Below are 19070 nucleotides of genomic sequence, written 5' to 3' on the forward strand. Positions count from 1 at the left end.
AATTTTTTGTGAATTGATGTGGTCACGACAACCACAAAATGGGTATAGATTGACACGTTCGCAAATACTCAGGTAGATGTAATGATTATACTTTGGAAATCACTGAAAATGTTACAAAATTGATACACTTTTATGTAAGGGAAAATTTCTTCAGCATAAGACAGATTAAGTAAAAAGAAAATCGGGTTAAGTACTGTTTCTTCTTATTCCACTAAGAATTTTCATCCTTTGACAGATACGTATTTAGGGCCCCCATATACACAGCATTGAAAGTCAGGACATTTCATGTATTTTCTCTGGAATTAAAAGAAACAGTACTTAACCCGATTTTCTTTTTACTTACAGATACTCCACTAACAAGTCCAGGTTCATCATCAACAAGACAGATTGATATAATCTGTCCTGATCGCTAAGATCTGCTACTAGGCAGGATTAGATTCAATACACAGCACAAACAAGATCTGCAGTGTCAAACCATTTTTGTATCGATTGTAGAACGGCAGAAGCGTAAAAAACACTCTGCACGTCACATAAAACGCTTAATGCGGAACAATATTCATATAATTCCCCCTTAGACTATCCCCACCAGTGCATACTAATTCGCTGAGTATATAGTAAAGGGATAAAGTCTGATCTCATTTGTAAAACGCACCCGTTTTCATACCACGCGTCTACATCATCGTTGGTAGAATACCGCCATATCTCCCCACTGGTAGTTGATAGTAGCACTTCATATTTTAGGGGTATCAGAAGGCCGGCTCCAGAGGCACGTTATCCTCCATTTGGGACATTTGTGCCATACTGCAAATTTACTTTACAGCTCTGATACTGGTCTGATATTGGAGCGATTGAAAAATTAGAACGAAGGAATTTAATCCCATTGTAAATTAGAAAAATAAAATTTAAAATTGTTGGCCACATTACCCCGACGAGGGCTGAATAAAATAAGTTTTTTTTTTCAATATACTGCAAGTTGATACTATAAGATTCAATATCAAGCGAAGCAAATTAACTTTTTATTACGCTATGCGATATAAATTCTTCATTGAAAATAGAGTGTTCAAATTACCCCGACGGTTCAAAATCGACGCAAAAACAACACTTTTTTTTCAAAGATCATTTTTTGTCATATAAACGCGATTGGACTATGATATTTTAATGCAACTAGTGTTGTATTATCAAAAATATTCTAGCCATACGATGTACGAGAGATTCAACGTTGTTTTCTGCATCTTCATTCGACTTTTGCTTAGGGTGGCCAAATTACCCCGATTTACCCTATTATGGTGCCATCACCAAAACCAAACCGAATAGCGGCGTCTTGCATAACGACACTTTTTCCAGTACCGGGTGTAGTACGTTGTGTGCGTTCAATGATACACTACCATATTACCCCGCTTATTCGACAACGATTGGTGTCGAATTACCGGGGTAAGCTTTTAATTCGACGAACTAGTCACCCTACATCACCTCGATCATTGAAATTTGGTAACTCTATTTTTGTTTTGTTTTATATTTACGATTTGTTATTGAGCACAATTTTAACAGATATTGGAGGTGGCGCGAATGGCGCGAGCTTTGGTTCTTTCTACACAGATAAAAATAATGAGATTTACACGTCATGTAAACTTCATTTTAGTCATGTAAACTTAATGTTATGATGGTTTACATGATATAACATGTAAATTTGTGTTATATGTCATGTAAATACTCAGAGTCATGCTGAATTATATGACATATAATGGAAGTTTACATTATATTTTATGACTTTTACATGATATGTCATGTAAACTTCTGTGATATCCCTCACTCCAATCATATGCATCATATGTCACATAATTTTACACTCTCTTTTCGATCGGTGTATGGTTGCTGCCTTCCGTAGTCCAAACCAGTTGATCTACGAGGCGATTTGGGTATCGAAAACAGGCTTGATAATTCTCCTCAAAATCAAAAGAGTTTTGCTACATGCTCTAGAGCGGTGTTGTGCTTCTGCCTCATCGCGAGGGAGCGAACGAACAACAAACAGAGAGGCAATAAAAATTGAGCGAGGAAGAGGGGAGCGAAAAAAGAGCAGATAATGATTGATTGATTGATTGATTTATCTTTATTAAAGAGACTTTCAGTAGTAGCACAGACGAACAGACGTAACACACTTCAAAACGGCTTGGAACATGCATTTAACGATCAAGTCAAATTTCATTTGATTTGCGCGATCCTTCCACCAGAGGCGCTAGTGTACGAACGCTTTGACATTTGCCAGTGTACACGTTACTGAATGATGCAAACGAAAATTACAGGCGATTTGTGTAGTAGTGTGCGTGTTAGCAAATGTCAAATCGAAATCCATCATGGCCGACAGTGTCTCGCGCGGTTATACCAACAGATGGCAGTGTGTTCATAAAAAAGACACCGGGCAAAAGTTTTTGATGAATATTTTTCAAGAGTTACGTCTGTTTGTCTGTGGTAGTAGCGTGGGTCTGGTACGTTGTAGGGAACTTCCATCGGACTCTTTTGCGGTACGTTCCGTGCAGAACAATAACAAAATCGCAAATTTAAAAAAAAGTCACCTCTAAAACATGTTTAAATCGAGTTTAGATGTCGAGAAATAATATTTAAATCAAAATAAAAAAATGGGTATTTGAGGGCTAAAGCAAAAATTCGACCCTAGTTGAAAATACAATTTTTATCAAAATGCCGAAGCAGATGACAATAAATGAATTCCGTGTAACTATTCTACCATCCATGAGCTAAAATTTTGCCAAACAAAGTTACGCCAATAGTTATTTATGTAACGAGTTGCAAAAAGTTGATTTTTTCAGCACGAGTCGTACATTTATCCAACGAGGCTTGCCGAGTTGAATAAATACGAAGAGTGCTGAAAAAATCGAGTTTTGCAACTAGTTCCATACAAAATTTTATGCAATGTTTTTTTTCATAATGCAACCCATTTGAGTTGCATAATGTTCATCATGATGAGCCAGTTCGGAAAAATTGGCCATTATGATATCAAAATGAGTTATATAAAATGTAAATTATGATACTGAATTGCATAAATATCTTTTTAGTTTTGAGTAACCACATTTTTTGTATGTGTGTGTCCTATTCGAATTCTTGCCCCGTCACTGGGGTAAAAGTTCGAATCTAGTGTTTGTCGAATTTCGCTAACCGTTGCACACTATTTTGACACTTTGGTAATGACCTGAAAACAATTAATATTTGATGTTGGAACTGAAATTTACCCAAATTAGGATTAAATTTACCACACCAACAATTTAGTAGTTTTGCAAAAATTTTGGTTTCTAACTAAAGTTTCACATGGCAACTTTTTCCCCACTATGTAGAAAATATGACTTCCAAATCTATTTTTAAAAAAGTTATGCATGCTAAAGCATCTTCAAAATATATCTAGTTACGCCCCAAAAATGAAGGACCGAATCCGAATTCATTACAATTCCAATCCAATGCGTTAAAAGGACCATCACAATTTTCCAAATACATATTGATCAATTTTCATAATTTTTGGAGTGAAAGACTCTTATTCGAAAATGCTTCAATCAACTTTGACACCCGAAAGATATCATTTGAATTGAGCTCAAAAACTTTTACCCCACTTTACTCTATGATGAACTGTCATTATCGTTAGAGTAAGGTGGGGCAAAAGTTCGACCCTAGTTGAAAATTCAACTTTTTTTCAAAAAGTCGAAGCAGATAAAAATAAATGAATACCGTGTGGTGATTCTACCATTCATGAGCTAAAATTTTGCTGAACAAAGTAACGCCAAAGGTCTTATCAGTTTTGAGTTACAACACTTTTTTTTATGTTTGTGTCTTATTCGAACTCTTGCCCCACCACTGGGGCAAAAGTTCGAATTTAGTGTTTGTGGAATTTCGCTAACCGTAGCACATTATTTTGACACTTTGGTAATATGAATATCTGAAACCACTTAATATTTCTGGAGCAACATTTGAAAAGGACCCAAGAGGTCTTGTGTCTTTTTTCGAAAACGCTCCGTAGGGCATAACAGCAGTCCGCCCACGCAAATGAACACCGTTATCCGAAAGACCGATGTTTGCTCTATCTGATAACGGTCTTAGTTTTTATGAATAAGCTGATGGGGGCTCAGGAGCGACGTGTGAAGTCATTGTTTACCAATGCTTGTATGCCCTTTTCAAATGTTGCTCCAGATTTGATGTTGGAATTGGAATACACTTTAAAGTTTGATCTGGATTTTACCCAAATCAGGGTTAAATTTAATATACCAAAAATTAGTAGTTTTCCGCCAAATCCAGATAAAACAACATTGTTTTTCAACTTTGATCGAATTTTCTTACTTATCCCATCATTCTTAGAGATCATATGTACATTTTGCACAATTTTAGGATTTTACCTAAGGTTGCCACGTGACTCGAACTTTAGCCCCACAATTCGAACTTTTGCCCCACTATGTGTAAAATATGATTTCCAAATCTTTTATCCAAGTTATACATGCAAAGCATCTTCAAAATATACCTAGTTACGCCCCAAAATAAAATATCGAATTCGATTTCATTACAATTCCATTTCATGCGCTGGAAGGACCATGGTATGTTACATTTTTTATTCAAAAACCAACATTCTGTCATAACTTTTCGAAATATTGATCAATTTTCATAATTTTTGGAGTAACACACTCTTATTCGAAAAGGCTTCAATCAACCTTGACACCCGAAAGATATCATTTGAATTGAGCTCAAAAACTTAAAAAGAAACTTTTGCCCCACTTTACTCTATGATGAACTGTCATTATCGTTAAGCAACATTGAAAGGTATTCCGATTAGACTTTATTTAATAAAATATACATTACTTCCACGTGTATTTAAGTTTAAGGCCAAACATTTATAGAAGAATAAATATAATGTTTCTTAGCATGTCAATGAGCTAATAATACTTTGGTTCGCACCTCATTTGAATATTGATGTCTAAATTGAATGAAAATTACTATAACTACGCAAAAATTATTCTAATGAAAGATAACTCGCAACAGGTGCCTTTCTCCCACCTTCCATTTTACTTTGTAGCTCCGTCTTATGATAGATATGCTTTGAAGTTTACAGCTGTAGTGTCACGTCCATGAATTGTGTTTTTTTTTTTGTTTTCATTGTGTGAACTCTTTGTAGAGATCACAATTATACTTGTGTTCTTTTCAGACCAGATGGTTTTCAATAATCGCCGCATTCGATCAGAACTTTATGAAACTTGTCGTTGATTTAATGCTGAAATTTGTTTTTGGTACGTTATGTATGGAATCCACTTTTTTCTAGTTCTGGCTTGTCTTCATTAACTTTCCTTATGCACCACTTCGAGAACAGCTCGCTAACGTAGTATACGGTTTGGGTTAAAAATGACCCTAAAGCACGAGGAGGGTTAAGCTATTAGGGCAGCTGACAACTTCGGCAATCAATGTTTAAGTTTCAGTAGATTTTTTTTATAAAAACTGCTTCAATTTAGACAGCAGAAATCTTTGCTGCAATATTATTGATGGACAATTTTGCAACCATGAAGTATGTGAGTAAAATATCTGAAATGTTGGTTCAAAATGCTGTCTTAACTAGAATAGAAACCAAGATTGTCGAAGTTGCCAGTGCCTTTAAAGGGAAGATGCCTGCATAATGTTTGCCGAGAACTTTTGTCTTGTGGCATTGGCGCGTATGCTGCAAACTAACCGTTTATTCAATGTCAAGGTTTCTTTTTGGACGGTCACTGAAAGCCAGTATCCTATCGATTGCTCTGAGATTTCACTATACAAATGGTTTCTAATCTTCGTTCGGTTTGGAATGAGGCTCCCGGCAAAACCTCGTACTTTTTGTCGGATAATGGCCCTGGAGGCAACTGTTTCTGGTTGCTGGACGCAATGATACTGCTTGCAGGTAAGCACCTGTTTTACTAGATTTATTAGATCCACTGAGGATTGATAGACTTTGTTACAGGGATTCGAACTCAATCGTCTTTAAGGTGGAAAGTAGCACGTCCGTTTCAACATTTCTGCAACGGTTTATTTTCCTTTGAAGTTATTGTCCTGCTGGTACAACTATGGACCGGATTGGACGACTCATGGGACGATGTAGCGGTGAGTGTATTAGGATTGCTGAAAGCTGCATCTGCTAGTATATGCTGCACAAAAGTGCTAATGCTGGTATATGTCAGAGAACCTGTTGAAACACTTAGGAATTTCATCCTCGACAACAGCGTGAGTTCCGGCGACAAGGCCTTTGATGAACGTGAGCGAAGAAAACTCAACCAAACCGCACGGACCATGTTGAGGGCTATGTTCGCATTGATCGCCGCCGAAATGGTCTTGCTTTCGATACCAAATCATACCATGGCCAGTGTGTTTCGAATGCCATCCTGGACTGGAAAGTTTGCATCGAGATTGCTGTACTACGTTTTCGTGACTACCTTACCTTTGGGTATACTTCCAAGGGTGTTATCCCATGTGTCGTACGTTGGAATCCTTACCATGGGAATGCGGATGAAACTAGCAATGCTCGCAAATCGCTTCCGACTAATGCTAAGCGTGTCAGTGTTAGACATTGACCAATATTTTGAATCCATGCATAGAGGTTTAGAAGAAATCTTAAATTATCATCTGATCTATATACGGTACTGTTGAAAATACTCTTAATATAATCAAAAATATTATTTATATATTTTATTGATTTATTTATTACAGTATGTTCCACGTCCTGGCAAATTTGATAGGCAAAACGTTTTTAATCATCCATTACTACTCAATATTCAGCATTGGAACGATCCTTTTCATGGGTAAACACATGGGCTTTAGCGTTTTCTCTGGCGCTTTTGTACTTACATCTTTCGCATTGTTATTGGAATACTATGTTTGGTGCTATTTAGTTGATTCTCTTTAGCGGACGGTAGGTGCTGTGCTATCGAACTCAATATGGTATATTTTTATAATTCTTTTATAGGCAGCCTCCATTGGGGATATAATTTACGAAATATGCGCATTTATGCCCTACAGCCGAGACTATCATTCAAAGTACGTTCAACTGAAAACAAGCCTGTTCATTGTCTGGATTTACAACAAGAATGGATATACCGTGAACTGCTTTGGACTGTTGCATCTTTCAATACTGGCGTTTGTCAACTTGTTGGACATTGCCTACACGGTACTGATGTTCCTGATCAATATGGCTTAAATTGTGCTTGATACTCAGGTGTGATGTACCTACCATTGCTAAAAGTTCCAAAAGACGCAGTTTATGTAAATCTGATGTTTTATGTGTTTTAAATAAATTCTAATTTATATGTATATTCTGAATGAAAATCATAACCAGTTACAGTCAGGATTCGTTATACATGGTGCCACCCATTTTACGCCCACCGCAATTTCTATGTTGTCTTTCAACCAATTCAGTTTATTTTTGGATGGTGATTAGCTTACGATATGCCACAACTACAACCAAAAAATAGGCTCAATCAGATGTAAGGTAGCCTAATAATCGCAGTGGGCGTAAAGCACATCCCATCGTGTATAACGAATCCTAACTGTAATTGAAGCATAAGCACATCGTAAAAATTTGCACAAATCGTGAATAAAGTTGCAACAATCCATTAGCATTGCAGATTTTGCTACTATCTACAATAGCATTAACCCTGCTTTTTTTTGGGACAAATCCTTCCATGTCATCAATTGGCTCGGTAGCTTAGTTGGTAAAGCACTTGTCCAGCAAATGAAAGTCGTGAGCTCAAATTTCACCTGAGCTGTGGATTTTTTCTCAATTTAACCAATAATTTGAACGTCTGTACATATGTACGTTGAGGTATTTTAAAATCACAAATCCTGCTTCTCAGCTTGATGTTTGGTGTGCAGTTCCACAACTATTAACTGAGAGCTTGCTCTGCCAATGACCATTTCGCATGTGTATATCGTGTGGCAGGAACAAAGCTACGCTATTCCTAAGGAAGCCGAATAAATTTCCATATTATGAAACAAATCGCGCTATCCACAGCATGGTCGAACTGGATATTCACGTCTTTACAGGCTGGATATTCACATATAGTTACAGGCCCGAACCGTTCACTCGTAACAATAGATCATTTGCTGCTTATTGCGTACACAATTGCTTCATTTTTCGCTCATTGTTTGCTGACACGCTATTACTTACCTTACCGATCAGGCTAAGGCCGGGGTGGCCTCTGCTGTACATAGTAGCCGTCTCCATTCCACTCGGTCCATGGCTGTTTGTCTCCAGTTCCGCACTCTGCGTAGGGTCCGCAGATCGTCCTCCACTTGGTCGACCCACCTAGCTCGCTGCGCTCCACGTCTTCTTGTACCGGTCGGATGACTCTCGAGAATCATTTTAGTCGGGTTGCTATCCGACATCCTGATGACGTGACCCGCCCACCGTAGCCTCCCGATTTTCGCGGTATGGACGATGGTTGGTTCTCTCAGCAGCTGATGCAGCTCGTGGTTCATTCGCCTTCTCCAAGTCCCGTCTTCCATCTGCACTCCGCCGTAAATGGTACGCAACACCTTCCGTTCGAAAACTCCAAGGGCGCGTTGGTCCTCTGCACGTAGGGTCCATATTCTTCGGTCTAATCAGCGATTTGTAGATAGTTAGCTTCGTGTTACGGTGAACTTTATTCGATCGTAGAGTTCTGCGGAGTCCAAAGTAAGCCCGATTTCCTGCCACAATGCACCTCTGAATTTCTCTGATGGTGTCGTTGTCGGCGGTCACCAGTGAGCCCAAGTACACGAATTCTTCATCCGCCTCGATTTCATCACCGTCGATATGAATTCGGGGTGGCGGGCGCGGTGAATCCTCTCTGGAGCCCTTTGCCATCATGTACTTTGTCTTCGACACATGGCGAACATCTGGTCCGTTGTAGCGCGTTCAGTATTGCAGGGGCATCAACTGTTTTGATTTTTTTTTTACAATTCAACCTAATTTACATTTCGCGAGCAATTGCATTTGATAGTAGCACTCACATTGTGTACAGCGCCTAAATGTATTCTATTCCATTAAATCGAACTAGTTGCTGTTCGTGCTGCTATGACTTTCTACCCTATTGTGGCTGAATGATGAACACGGCTATGTTGATGTGTGACTGCTGGGCTTCCTTTTTCCAGTGTGGTTGAAGGTCCATTATGAGTTGCCGTGAGCCGTTGTCCGAATATTCGGGTCGGATAGTGCCATGAGCTCAGAAGTGGGTTATTGCCAGACGCTCTCCGGGGTAAGAGCAACTGGCGAAGTGCCGTGGCTATGAGTCGAGCCCATGACTATCCGCTCTTGGCCACTTTTGAATCATAGTTTATGTCATATTTATCAAAAACATTAGCACCGTGTAAGCGACGTCCAGCAAATTGACGAATGCCAGTATTGAAAGACGCAGTATTCCAAAACAGCTCACGGTGTATCCATTTCTGTTGTTGATCCAAATGATGATAAGACTCGTTCTTAGTTGGACGTACTCTGAATGAAAATTTTGGTTGTAAGGAATTAAAGCGCAGATTTCGTAGATAAGATCACCAATTGATGTAGCCTGGAAAACCAATAAGAAATGCAATATGTTTAACAAAATATGCCTTTTCCTTTTAGACCTACTGTTTCTTTAATGGATTGAACTATGTAACACCAAACGTAATATTCCAGGAGCAATGCAAGGGACATTACTACGAAAGCGGCAGAGAAAACGTTGATTCCCATGTGTTTACCCATGAACATAATCGTTCCGATGCTGAATATTGAATAATAATGGATGAGCAAAAATGCTTTTCCTATCGCATTCGCCAGAATATGAAACTGACTGTAAAACAAAGAATACTTTACCTATTTACTTAACTTGAGCAAAACATTCATTAATACCGCAAAAAATGCAGTTGTTGTGTTACAGCCTCTCGTAGGTTCCGGTTCATATCTCCAAAGTACTGGTTCAAATCCAAATTAGACACGTTCATCATTAGTCGATACCGATGAACCAGCATTCCGAGTTTCATCCGCATACCCATTACAAGGATGCCAATATACGAAAGGTGTGACCACAGCCTCGGAAGTAATCCCAAAGGTAGCGTACTCACGAAAAAGTAGTACAGAAAGGTCGACGCACCCCAGGATGGCATTTGGAACATACTGGCCATTGTTCGGTTAGGGATCGACAGTAGGATCATTTCAATGGCGATGAAAGCGAACATTGCCCGAAACATGGTCCTTCCGAATTGGTTGAGTTTCTCTTGTTCAACCTCGTCATAGGTCTTGTCGCCAGAATTCACGCACCTGTCGAAGATAAAATCCCGTAGAATAGCAAGTGGCTTCCTTAGGTGGATCATCACCAGCACTTTCATGATGGCCAGGCAAGGAGAGGTTATTTTCAGAAGTCCCATCACTTTCTCGGCTACATCATCCCATGTGTCGTCCAAACCATTCCATACTTGTGACACCAGCACCATTACTTCAAAGGCAAACAGGGCATTGCACAAGTGTTGGATTATGTGAGCCCCAATCCATCTTGTCGACAGTTTGCTGCGTAGTCCTGTGACAATTTCCCACCAATTAGAGAAGATTTGTTATTATAAACAAGCCGTCCCAACCTGCCAGCACCAACATGGCGTCCAACCACCAAAAGCAGTCCCCACCTGGACCATCATCGGACCAAAAATGGGTCGCTTCGGTACGGATGCGATTCCAGCCCAGGCGAAGTTTTTGGAGCATTTTGCTAGCAATATCTCCATGTTCACTGACTCCCGAGGACTGTCCTGTGAATCCTCCGATAGACGTTAAATAAGAAAAATGTGGCATCGATAAATCAAAGTTAAAACTTCCACAAGTGTCGCTAATGTTAAAAAGAAACCTCTGTTGCATGTAGGAGAAAATGGGGCACCCGTGAAGCATGTTGAATCTTCAGTTTACATTTCTGAATTTTATAAAATTCGTACAACATGGATTATAAATGGCTAATTGGGTTGTTTAGAGAATAAAATATTGCTATTTCTATAGCCATATCGAGAGAGCTCATTTTTCTGAACATAACGTAATTTTATTGAATTCCAATACCTTTGTTTTGATGGTTAACTTAACAAAACAATTTTAGCTGCCGTGGTTAGAATGACAGTACAATCGATAAAATGACAGTTCGGCCCGAACAAAAAAATTTCCCCACACAAATTTTAAATGCATTTTAAAAATACTTCCCAGACTCCAAAAATTATGAATTTTTGGATTTCGACTAATTTTTGGGCGGAGATTTCAATTATGAAATAATCCAGATATCGCTAAAGAACCTACTTCTCGCTGAAACCAGGCCATCATTTACATAAAATTTTGGGACTAGGGTATTGGGTCCCTTATTAAGCATCCTACGAAAAACAAAGGACAGAAGCGCTGTTTGTTTTGTTTCATATTTTTGTATTTTTTGTTAGAAGTGAGCACCCATGAAAACAAAAAGAACGGAATCAATCGGTGCCGTTATCGTTTGTTTTCGAATAAGATGCGCGAGATTACCGATGAAACACTTACTCTATATACGGGATCAATAGAATCGCGTGCATGCGAGTTGCGATTGTAACAATTTTTTGGGAGAATGAGAGGTTCACTCATACTTTCATCGATATATCATTGTTGCGGTTAATGCACACCTAAATATTTGAATGTTTTGAAAAGCTTAGACTCTTAGCTTCCAAATGATGAGTTCAAAATTGAAATGGTTGCGAACACAGCGAAAATCACGATTAATGATAAAATTCAAAATGGCGGCCAACTCCTAGATGGCTGCCAAAAAAATTTCAACTTCAAACAGTGTATACTTTCTCTTCATAGAAATGTGAAGTTTTGAACATGTTCCAACATGAATTTTCGAGATATGACGCGATAAATTTGGTACAATTTGATGAAAAATCGTCATTTTTGTCACCTTGTGGGCCCCTTGGAAAGCAAGGGGTTCATCAATTTAACCCAACCAAAGTGGATTTCATTTTTTTTATCATTTTCTAGCGAATAAGCAAGAAAAAAAATAAAATACAAGACTATATGTAAATGACGGTCTGGTTTCAGCGAGAATTACCCAAATAATAGTATGTCTAATAAAAAATATAATTGTTTACGTAAATAACGATTCGTTAAAGAAGTATTGAACTCAGTATCAGAAAACTATTTGTCTTGAGTGCACTCCCCTGTTTGACGTGGTTGCTGCAACAAGATAAATCATAACCTTCAATTGGCATGTGCTCAATCAGCATTTTTGTAGATCATTTCAATTTTCTTTAAAAAAAATATTCAGGGGTTCCACCTAGGCGGTTTTAAGGAATAACCATTTTTTTAAGAAATCTCAAAATAACTAAAATTTTCGTAATATGTTTTCATCTTTGGAATTTTTCCAGCATTCCTGTATTATTTTATGGACCGCTAGACAAAATGGTACAGGTATTTGAAATACTGCGTTTATGTTTCGAAAATATTTCCGAAGATTGAAAATTTTGAAAACTTTGTAAAAGATTGATTAAACTAATGGTGAAAAATTTCAAAATTTTTGTATGGACAAAAGTCTACGAGGGGGAAGCGTGGTTTATGAACAGCCCCTAGACACAATTTTTTTTAAAGAAATCGTAAGCAAATTTTCTCAGCAATCCAAAGAAATACAAATTGAAAATTGTTTTCCATAAAATTTTCCACTGTCGAGGAAAATTGGTTGGAAAAGTCTGAAAAATTATTTACGAAGTCCGGAAAAATTCTCAAAAAATATTTTTGAAAAGGGAATTACATTAGCTATATTCTGTGAAATTTTCAAGATTTGTTTCTTTTCGTTCCTGAGTAATGACCAATGTTGTGGTTAAATAGTTTTTCCGACTTTTCCAACCGATTTTCCTCAACTGTGGACAATTTTGTGGAAAACAATTTTCATTTAGTATTTTTTTTTCAATTGCTGAGAAATTTTGCTTACGATTTCCTAAAAAAAACATTTATTTAAAAAAAACAAGTAGGTGGTGTCTGTGGAAAATGATTGTTTTCCGGAAAATTAGGCGACCGTGATTTTTTTTTTCAATTTGAAAAAAATCAACAATGAAAACAATTTATTAAATTCGTGATTTTTTTTTTCAATTTGAAAAAAATCAACAATGAAAACAATTTATTAAATTCTAAGACCTTCGAACCAATTTGTACGATAATAAAAAAAAATCCTCTGTTATCAACGCTAAAACAATTTAATCCTTACATAGCTTTCGAGAGAATTTTCTAAAGGCTTGGATATGTGTTCTCTGTGCCCTTGCTGAATACCTGTGTGTATATTGCCTCGACTATATAGACCTTCATTATTTGTTGAAATTTAGAAATATCCAGAGGCTCAGTGACCAAAGTGTCCTCTACACTAACCCCAAATCTCCTTATTCAACCATGAAAGCAATCACTCAGTAAAAAAGTATAAAGGATGTGGGTTTGTTGATAATTCGAATTCAAGCTTGCCAAGCATCAAAGCAAATTTAGCTAACAGACCGTTGTCAAAGATGAGAGTGAACACCTGTGACTGGCACATTACCATAAATATGATTCCTTGAGTATCGTAATGATTGAAGTAATTTTCAAATAATAAATAATGCTAATGCGGAGTTACTTGAATCAGCATCGAATGATGGCTTCCTCGGGGAATTTATCCAGATTTTCTTCTACTTCTTCTTATTCTTTATGGCTCGACGTTCGCATTGAAACTAAGCCTGTCGCTCTTCAACTTAGTGTTCTTAGAGCACTTCCACAGTTATTAATTAATTGAAAGGCTTTCTTTGCCTGCCACTGCATGAATTTATACATAGTGTGGCAAGTACAATGATAAACTATGCCCAGAGAGTCGAGAAAGTTTTCCCGACCGGATCGGGAATCGAACCCGCCGTCTCCGGATTGGCAATTCATTGCCTTAACAACTAGGCTAATTGGAGACCCTAAAATATGCTATTATTGAGTTTTATTCCTCTGCTCGAGATTCTCGAAAGAATCTTCTGGAAAAGTCTTGAAAATCATTCGGAAGATCTACTCGTGAAATCCTCGGAGAAATTTTCAAGGAAAGCTCACGATGCTTTTCTGAACAAATGATCACAGGAATTTCTTGAGAAATCCTTGAAGGAATTCTTGGCAGAATTCTGGAGGAATTTCTAAAGGAATCATCAAAAAAAAATCTGTGAGAGATCGCTAATTTTTTAAGGAATAATTTTAGGGGAAATTTATTACGAAATCCTTAAAAAAAAATAGGAAATCTGACGTCAAATTTCTAAAATAATCATCTCACAAAATTCTGAAAAAAATTGATAAAATCCCTGGAGAAAACATTAAAGGAATCCTTAACGTGACGAAATTCTTAGAAAAAAATATTGGAGTAATATTCGAAAAAAATGCAGAAATTTCTGTTAGAATTTCTGTAGAGGAAGTTCTGATAAAATTTTTCGATCAGTTCTTGCCAAATCCTGAAGAATTTTTAACTTAATTCTTACTTTCAGAATTCCCAGAAGTTTCCAGAAAAAATGCAATAAAAAAAAATAAAACGATGGTTATGACCCGTATTGGGGGTGGCAATCTTTTTCGGCACAACTATACAAAAATTGAAAGAAGCATTTTGTTCGAGCGGCTTCAATGCTGGAATTCAGATTACTTATTTGTACATTTTTCTTAAAAATAATCTTAACTGACTTACATTTCGGTATCTAAATAAGCGCCTTTCCGAAGACACTTCTTTACCCAACCATGTACAATACACTTCCCATTTGAGCGATTCCAAGCAACAGCATCAAAATTAAGGAATTTTTTTAATTCATGATTTTCTATTGAACTGAAACTTTGCACAGTTTTTCAGTTCCATCTAAATCACCATTTTTCGATATCAAATTTTTATTTTGAATCACGACTAACTTTTCATAAGGGTGTATGTGAAAATGGGTCAAAAATATTCAAAAATCTTCACAGCCAAAATGGTTCATTCGATTGCTATGAATTTTTCAGCAAAGTTAGATAACTAAATGGTGATTCCTAAGAAAATATACACTGTGAAAAAAAATCTTTTTTAACATGAAAAAATATAATTTTTGCCACAAAAACTCAAACAACTCAAAACCCTATCTTTTTACCAACGTAATTTTTTTAGGGAAGACGGTCCATTGTATTAGCAATCTACCATAAAAATTTGGTGATGGTAAACTGATAAACAAAAAAGTTATAACATTTCAAACATTTTACAATATTCACATTTGGTAAATATTTTTTTCTGTGTAAATTATTTTGGTCAGAAATCGCAGTTTGATGCTGATTTTATTGTTCAGAAAAGTTAGATAACTAAATGGTGATTCCTAAGAAAATATACACTGTAAAAAAAATCTTTTTTAACATTTAAAAATATCATTTTTGTCACAAAAACTCAAATATCTCAAAACCCTATCTTTTTACCAACGTAATTTTTTAGGGAAAACGGTCCATTGCATTAGCAATCTACCATAAAAATTTGGTGATGGTAAACTAATAAACAAAAAAGTTATGACAGTTCACACATTTCACAATTTTCACATTTAGTGATATTTTTTTTTTTCAGTGTAAATTATTTCGGCCGAAAATCGCAGTTCGATGCTGATTTTATTGTTAATGGCCTTGCGTGAGTAAAACAAGCTGTTTTTATTATGTATTATGTATATTATATGTACAGTAATGTTCCGATTTTATCACGCCCTCCGCGCATTAATCGTTTATTCAATAATTTGCTGTTACATTTGAGGACAAGTGTTTTCCCTCTTCTTCAAGATGAATGTTGAAAACGTGTTTTGCAACGTTAAAAATATTGAAATGGGTATAGATGTTGAAGAATATTTCAAAGCATTTTTGAAAAGGGGCGTGATTGAATTGTTTAAACAGATGTCGCTGATGGTACGGTGGCATGACTCTCTACACTTAGCACTTCTGGCAATTTCTCAGTTGTTGTCGTTTTCAAACTTCTTGCGCCCTGCATTACCGATGATATACAGATTGCTCGTTTGCCAAAGTTTAGACGGCAGAACGTGCAAATGCGTAAATTTGTATTCAATGTGGACATTTGGGTATAACCAGTCTCTTTTAGTTTATCTATGGTGCTTTCGGTGAGATTTCGTAACTCTTTTGAACATTTTTTTTATCAAACGGTCTAAAAGAGAGCGTTGAGTTGAAGACCTTTGAGAAAGCGACTGTTCATGTTGTTCGTTAGATTATAATAAACAAAATCACTTATTAGTTTTAACTGACTTGTTTGGTGTTATTTGCTTGGCTGAAGAAAAAATTTACTAAAAAATCTTTAATAGCGGTAGTATTTTTTTGCTTTTTCGTGAGCATTGTCATTGTATGTATAAAGACAAACAAACGTAACACTGACGAAATTTTCATTGACCACGCCTTTGGGGCCGTTCATAAACCACGTAGACTTTAAGGGGGGTGAGGGGGGGGGTCTGACGCTCCATACAAATTTAAATTTTTTTGTAAGGACAAAAGTCTACGAGGGGGAGGGGGCGTCTAAGATGGGCAAATTTTGATCTACGTGGTTTATGAACAGCCCCTTTAACGATCATTTTGAATCTTGGTTGAGGCTTTCATAACTAGAAGAGTGCCCATCGTTTTTCTTTGCGTTTGACGTTCCACACTAGCGCCTTCTGATGACGATATTGCACAACGCAGTGTTTCGTGAAACATTTCCACCAGGTGGTGGTAGTGTGAACTGGGCGATGGATTTTCACGAAAATTGTTCTAGGCGTTTCGTCTGTGGTATGTACCTCTCATGCATTTGTTGTTGTTGAAGTTACTCGCATTCTTCCGATCATAAAGTCTGTTCTCTAAGAGGTAATGTTTTTTGCAGATAAACTAGACGTATACGCGTATATAAAACTTTTATTATACAGCTTTTGTCTTAAAAATAAGTTTAATTCCATTTTTCTAATAATCAACAGCTTTTCAACACTATCAAGGGATTTTTTCACCAGTCACGAACAATAAAAAGTATGACACTCTCAATATTTTTTATCACAACACTGGGTCGCGTCTAAGTTTCAAATAGATAATATAGTAATTATGAATAATCAAACAAAAATATCATGAAAACAACTTGTTTAATTCAGGCGGTAGCCTTTACAATAAAATCAGCATCAAAATACAATTCTCGAAATAATTTGCACAGCAAAAAAAAAATGTTTTGTTACTAAATGTAAAAATTGTGAAATGTTTGAAATGTCATAACTCTTTTGTTTATCAGTTTACCATCACCAAAATTTTATGGTAGATAGCTGATATAATGGGCCATTTCCCCTAAAAAATTGACGTTGGTAAAAAGATAAGGTTTTGAGATATTTGAGTTTTTGTGACAAAGATCTTTTTTTTTTAAGTAAAAAAAGAAGTTTTTTACAGTGTATATTTTCTAAGGAATTATCATTCAGTTATCTAACTTTGCTGAAAAAATCATAATAATCGAACAATCCGTTTTTGCTGTACAGCTTTTAGAATATTTTTGAACTATTTTCGCATACACCCTTTTGAAAAGTTAATCGTGAGTGAATATGAAGGTTTAATATCGAAAAATGGCGACTTAGATGAAATTGAAAAACTGTGCAAAGTTTCAGATATTTTTGAAATGGTCGCTCAGGATCGACTGACATGACTCCGTGGAATTCCTCATTTCTTTCCCTATCGTACCAGAATTGTCAGTTTCACATCTAAATACTTACCACCACAACAACCTGTATCATCAACGACCCAAACTTTTCATGCATAATCACGCTGATTTCAAAACCATGTTCCCAAAACACGTAAACTATAATAGTTTTTAAATATCAGCTGCAAATAAAGCTCACATTGTTGAAAAATATATTACCCACTAAAAGTTAAATGTCTTGCATTCTAGTGAACCAACCTAAAATCGTTTAGCTGGGATTGATTACTAACTGAATAATAAAACAAAACAAAAAACTGAACATAATATTGTTATTGTAAGAGCAAAATTTTATGCAATAACTTACAATGAGTAACTCACGCTGAGACCGGCCCACTATTTACACCTTGTCTTCAAAAATGTTTAAGCTGCCGATTTTCTGAAAGCCCTCGCTAAAAAAGCAAGAAAAATGCATTTGGTTACTCAAATTGATGGACCCCCGGTTAGTTAGAGCCACAACGATTTTTGCCGACCCCTTGATTTTGGTGAAATGGTGGCTCACTTAAAAAGTTATAACTCGAAAGTTTCTCCAAAAACCACCTCAAAACGAATTGTTGTTGAAAAGAGGAAAGATAGAGCTACTATTTATAATAATAAAAAGTTGGGTCGGCCATATTGATTTTGGCCGCCATCTTGGATTTTTATACCAAAACATTTTTTTCATCATGAGGGCAACCACCGATTTTCAAATGTTTGTTATTGTATTTATTATTGTAAATAGTAGCTCTATCTTTCCTCTTTTCAACAACAATTCGTTTTGATCGAGTGGTCTGCAAAAATCGTTGTGGCTCTAACTAACGGGGGGTCCATCAATTTGAGTAACCAAATGCATTTTTCTTACTTTTATTGAGGGCTTTCAGAAAATCGGCAGCTTAAACATTTTTGAAGACAAGGTGTAAATAGTAGGCCGGTCTCAGCGAGAATTACCCAATATTTCATCAATGCTAGTTTTGATATTTACATTGTATTACATTAGTGACCCGATTTTGTCAGCTCCTTTCCGGAACACAATTTTTACATTCCTTAAAAATCTAATCAGTGTTTCAAACATTTTATCCCTGTATGATCTGCCTCTCACCAGTAGTTTGGTGATAAACGTTAATTAATTGGTTCAAGTTTGGCCATAAGATAATGAGAGCAAAAAGTTTGCCGCTTAAAGGGGCTGACAAAATCGGGTCCATACTGTATAACTTACTCAGTTATGATTTTGATATCATAAAAAATGTTGCTCTATGATCAATATCAATCACTTTCGCTTATAAAATTTGTAATTGTATAAAATCCGAATTCATTGTTATTAATTGGTTATTGAAACTAACAAAACAAGTTAATAAAATGGCCTTTCAGGAACTTTTTTTTTCTTTGTAATGATATTTG

General features: G+C 36.4%; 2 protein-coding genes across 5 annotated transcripts in view; one reads left to right on the forward strand and one right to left on the reverse strand.

Annotated features, from left to right (window-relative positions):
- The window catches only part of LOC109420026 (receptor-type tyrosine-protein phosphatase kappa), a 651236-nt gene that overhangs the window by 375148 nt on the left and 257018 nt on the right, over positions 1–19070 (forward strand). The window lies entirely within an intron of this gene.
- Positions 8871–10787, reverse strand: LOC109417564 (uncharacterized). The gene is made up of 4 exons (XM_029852585.2): positions 10594–10787; positions 9872–10535; positions 9611–9812; positions 8871–9548 (listed from the first exon to the last, which is right to left on the reverse strand). Exons 1-4 carry the CDS (start codon positions 10712–10714, stop codon positions 9318–9320), a joined length of 1218 nt encoding a protein of 405 aa, XP_029708445.2. The 5' UTR covers positions 10715–10787; the 3' UTR covers positions 8871–9317.

The sequence above is a fragment of the Aedes albopictus genome, chromosome 2, assembly GCF_035046485.1.
Source record: "Aedes albopictus strain Foshan chromosome 2, AalbF5, whole genome shotgun sequence".
NCBI classification, from domain to species: domain Eukaryota; kingdom Metazoa; phylum Arthropoda; class Insecta; order Diptera; family Culicidae; genus Aedes; species Aedes albopictus.

What these genes read in the sequence shown, in the direction of transcription:
- LOC109417564 (XM_029852585.2), bottom strand. Translation starts at nt 10,714, where the DNA reads ATGCTCCAAAAACTTCGCCTGGGCTGGAATCGCATCCGTACCGAAGCG. An exon ending in CGCCATGTTGGTGCTGGCAG is followed by an intron (nt 10,536 to 10,593) that starts GTTGGGACGGCT and finishes AAATTGTCACAG; the next exon opens with GACTACGCAGCAAACTGTCG. An exon ending in CAACAACTGCATTTTTTGCG is followed by an intron (nt 9,813 to 9,871) that starts GTATTAATGAAT and finishes TTTGTTTTACAG; the next exon opens with TCAGTTTCATATTCTGGCGA.